This window comes from Cebus imitator, unplaced genomic scaffold, assembly GCF_001604975.1.
Source record: "Cebus imitator isolate Cc_AM_T3 unplaced genomic scaffold, Cebus_imitator-1.0 Scaffold196, whole genome shotgun sequence".
NCBI lineage: Eukaryota > Metazoa > Chordata > Mammalia > Primates > Cebidae > Cebus > Cebus imitator.
Window position 1 is genome coordinate 2,008,306 of NW_016107511.1, and position 4,306 is coordinate 2,012,611.

A 4,306-nucleotide genomic window follows, 5' to 3' on the forward strand; every position below is an offset into this window, starting at 1 on the left:
TCCATCTCAAAAAAAAAAAAAAAGAATTTTGGTTGGTGGTTCAGTGTTTTAAGCCTTTGCGTTGAATTTTATCTTAATCTTTGAATACTTACTATCAGTTTGTACGAACTAGATCCACCAGCAGGACCGCTTCTGTTTTTTATCCCAATACCTCTCTAGTGAGAACTGAGAAATCAGTTTGTAATTAGATTAAGAAAACTGCTTAAGAAATGATGTAAGGCCGGGCGCGGTGGCTCAAGCCTGTAATCCCAGCACTTTGGGAGGCCGAGGTGGGTGGATCACGAGGTCAAGAGATCGAGACCATCCTGGTCAACATGGTGAAACCCCGTCTCTGCTAAAACTACAAAAAATCAGCTGGGCATGGTGGCACGTGCCTGTAATCCCAGCTGCTGGGGAGGCTGAGGCAGGAGAATTGCCTGAACCCAGGAGGCGGAGGTTGCGGGGAGCCGAGATCGCGCCATTGCACTCCAGCCTGGGCAACAAGAGCGAAACTCCGTCTCAAAACAAAACAAAACAAAACAAAACAAACCAAACCAAACAAAAAAAAAGAAATGATGTAAATTTAGTCTGACTTAGAAGCACCTTTAGCGCTTTCTCTACATCAAGCACAGTCTACTAGATTTTACCTATAAAGCTGTTTACGTCTATTTTCAATTTGCTTAAAAAATATAATCACATGTCAACGTTCTCGTCTCTGCCCCCTTTCCTTTCTTATTTATGTATTTATTGCAGGAAGCAGTATTCACTGAACATCATCGTCAGCGTCTCTGCCATCGTCCTTGGGGCTTTCATAGCAGCTGGGTAAGACTTTGGACTGTTTCTTCTCAATAACTTCTTTGTGTCTTTGACAATAGGCCCAGCCCCATCCTCAGTTTTTCATTTTCCATCTGGCTGCAGTTGAATTGAGTAGCCAAGAGACAAATTTGTTGAAGTTAGTGGAATCCCCATGTGTTCCTGGGAAAGTCAAAGTGGGTCCCACATTGGCCAGGACATTTCTGAGAATATATGAGGAGAGCATGGCAAGATGTTAATATCGCTTTTCTTCACAAAAAGCAGTGAACTGTCTACGGTTCTTACTGAATGCTTGTCTTCAATATAACAACTTTACTTGAGAAGTTCATGGGCATTTGATTAACAATAAGAGACTTACAAAGCCTTTGTGTGCGGATTTATTTGATTATTCCGTGATACCTTTGCAGTGGCTATTTCTGATGGTAGAATGTTTGGGATATGAGCCAACACTGGTGCACAACTACCACTTTAATAATTATTTTGTAAAAGGAATAATGAGGACTCCAAATCTTCATGTGCAGGCAGGTGCTCAGATTCCTCTGTCATAGAATGGTGGATAGTCCATGTGAATAGTTACATTCCCTGGGTTCAAAACTGAGCTGGAGGCTGGGTGTGGTGGCTCACCCCTATAATCCCAGCACTTTAGGAGGCCTAGGTGGGAAGATCGCTTGAGCCCAGGAGTTTGAGACCAGCCTGGGCAACAGACCCTATCTCTACACAAAAATGAAAATAAAGAAAATTAGCCTGGCATGGTGCTGTGTGCCTGGAGTCTCAGCTACTCAGGAGGCTGAGGCAAGATCTCTTGGGCCCAGGAGCTGGAGGTTACAGTGAGCAATGATTGCACCACTGCACTCCAGCCTGGGCAACTGAGTAAGATCCTGTCTCTAAGAAAAAAAAAATCATGCTTATTGTCATTATAAATGTATTTAGTCCATTGTGTAGACTGAGGTTTATTACTTCCATTTCATCCGTACCTTTCTGTTGCCCTAGTCCTAGCTGTGGGCTGAGTTCACCCCTTGAAAGCTGGCCCTGTAGTCTCAGTGTTCTGGCTCACACCACGGGTATAGTGCCGGCACACACTAGACAGCAGTGCTCAGAGCCTGGTCTAGTCATGATAAGCTTTTTTTGGAATGAAATTTTATGAATAAAGAAGTTAAAAAAAGGGACGAGTTCTGTGGAAGATGCCGTAGATGCTAAGGGGGACAGCTTCCCCTCTACTCTCTGAAGGTTCATTAAAAAAGGAACTGACAGCCTGGGCGTGGTGGCTCATGCCTGTAATCCCAGCACTTTAGGAGGCCGAGGCAGGCAGATCATCCAAGGTCTGGAGTTCAAGACCAGCCTGGCCAACATGGTGAAACCCTGTTTCTACGAAAAATACAAAATTAGCTGGGCTTGGTGGCAGGTGCTTGTAATCCCAGCTACTCGGGAGGCTGAGGCAGGAGAATCACTTGAACCTGAGAGGTGGAGTCTGCAGTGGGCCAAGATTGTGCCACTGCACTACAGCCTGGGTGACAGAGCGAGACTCCATCTCAAAACAAAAAACAAAAACCAAAAAACGAAGGAACCGACGAAAGAGCAGCTTGAGAGGAGAAGGAGAAAAAGACACACACATTTACCTTCCCATGCACGGGCGGGGTGCAGGTGCTTCTGTGTCCTTCACAGGGGAGAGAGGCAAATGGAGACAGTGCTTTGAGAGATCAGAAATGGTGACTGGGGAGAATGAATGGACCTGGAAGACAGAAGTTGTAAAGAATTGATTCTCTTTGGAATTTGTACTTGAGAAGCAGACATTATATTTTTTAAGTCTGCCCAGATGTGGCTGCATTCCTCAGTCTTCTTCTCTATAGTAGATTTTGGAGAGGGGTATGGAACGCGAGTGTGTTCTTGTGGGTGAGCCCAGGCTTTTAAGGTAGAAAAGGGGGTATCCAAGAAAAGCCTCTTCAATATCTGCTGTCCTTCGATGGCCTTCCATGTGAAAGAATCTGCATGCCAGGGTACCATATTTTGGGATATAATTACCTGGGCTCCTCCCACGGCACTCTGAGGTCTACCCCACATAGCCGTTAGGGCTTCGTTAGGGCTTACTTTAAAAAACCTCTGACAGGCCGGGCGCGGTGGCTCAAGCCTGTAATCCCAGCACTTTGGGAGGCCGAGGCGGGTGGATCACGAAGTCAAGAGATCAAGACCATCCTGGTCAACATGGTGAAACCCCGTCTCTACTAAAAATACAAAACATTAGCTGGGCATGGTGGCGCGTACCTGTAATCCCAGCTGCTAGGGAGGCTGAGGCAGGAGAATTGCCTGAACCCAGGAGGCGGAGGTTGCGGTGAGCCGAGATCGCGCCATTGCACTCCAGCCTGGGTAACAAGAGCGAAACTGCGTCTCAAACAAAACAAAACAAAAAACAAAAACCTCTGACTTAGAGCCAAAGACTTTTGCAAAAAATGGTTTATGAAACTGATGGTAAGTCTTTGGTGAGGAATGGCCCTTCAGTTACCATGTGTATGTAGGCAGGTTTCCAGAACCAGTGAGCAGAAATCCAGCCTGTGCTTCACATATGTACGGACAGTCTACAAACGATCTGAAAGGGTAAACTGGGGTTCTAAAAGCATCTAACTTTCAACCAAGAGCCAGCCTGGAGTAGCCATGCTCAGCCTGGCCTTTCCTCTGGCAGTCACAGAACGGATCCCTCCTGGTGGCTGCCATTCCCAGTGCCTGGGCACAGTGCTTAGCTACAGGCCAGCAGTGACCCCATCCTGTTCTCCTCTTACATTAGTGCATCCAGATGCAAGCAGTGGCATCTGTGATCTGTGGGTGAGCAGGTGACGCTGCTGTAACAAACAACCTCCACTTGGCGGTAGCTTCACTCACCGGATGTGTCCCGCCCACCCCACACACGCCATCCCACTCTAGGCAGTGTGCGTGTGAGGGCTCTGCTCCGCGTGGTCACTCAGGGATCCAGGCTGATCGAGTCCCTGCCTCAGAGGGCACTTCCTTGGTTAAACATGCAGGAAAAGGGAATGTGGCACTGGATCTTAAAGCTTTTGCCCAGAAGTGACATGTATCACCTTCTCTTACGTTTTATTCAAAAGCAAGTCACATGGCTAGAAAAAGTTAAAATACAACATCTGGGCTGGGTTCAGTAATCCTCATGCCTGTAATCCTGTTACAGGAGAGGAGTCCCAACCCAGACCCTAAGAGAGGGTTCTTGGATCTCACACAAGAAAGAATTCAGGGCGAGTATGCAGTGCAGAGTGAAAGCAAGTTTATTAAGAAAGTAAAGGAAGCCGGGCACGGTGGCTCACGCCTGTAATCCTAGCACTTTGGGAGGCCGAGGCGGGCAGGTCACCTGAGGTTAGGACTTCAAGACCAGCCTGGGCAACATGGCAAAACCCCGTCTCTACTAAGAGTATAAAAATTAGCCAGAAGCCTGTAATCCCAGCTACTCCGGAGGCTGAGGCAGGAGAATTACTTGAACCTGGAAGGTGGAGGTTGAAGTGAGCCAAGATCGTGC

General features: G+C 47.2%; 1 protein-coding gene across 9 annotated transcripts in view; it reads left to right on the top strand.

The window, feature by feature from the left end:
- SLC35D2 (solute carrier family 35 member D2) overlaps positions 1-4,306 on the top strand; it is a 69,116-nt gene that overhangs the window by 29,845 nt on the left and 34,965 nt on the right. For 8 of the 9 annotated variants that reach the window (XM_017547185.2, XM_017547186.2, XM_017547187.1 and 5 more), the window contains one exon: positions 733-801. The exons of the other annotated variant lie outside the window; for it this stretch is intronic. In XM_017547185.2, the coding sequence (XP_017402674.1) occupies positions 733-801 (69 nt within the window). The remainder of the gene's footprint in view (positions 1-732; positions 802-4,306) is intronic. 9 annotated transcript variants of the gene reach the window in all.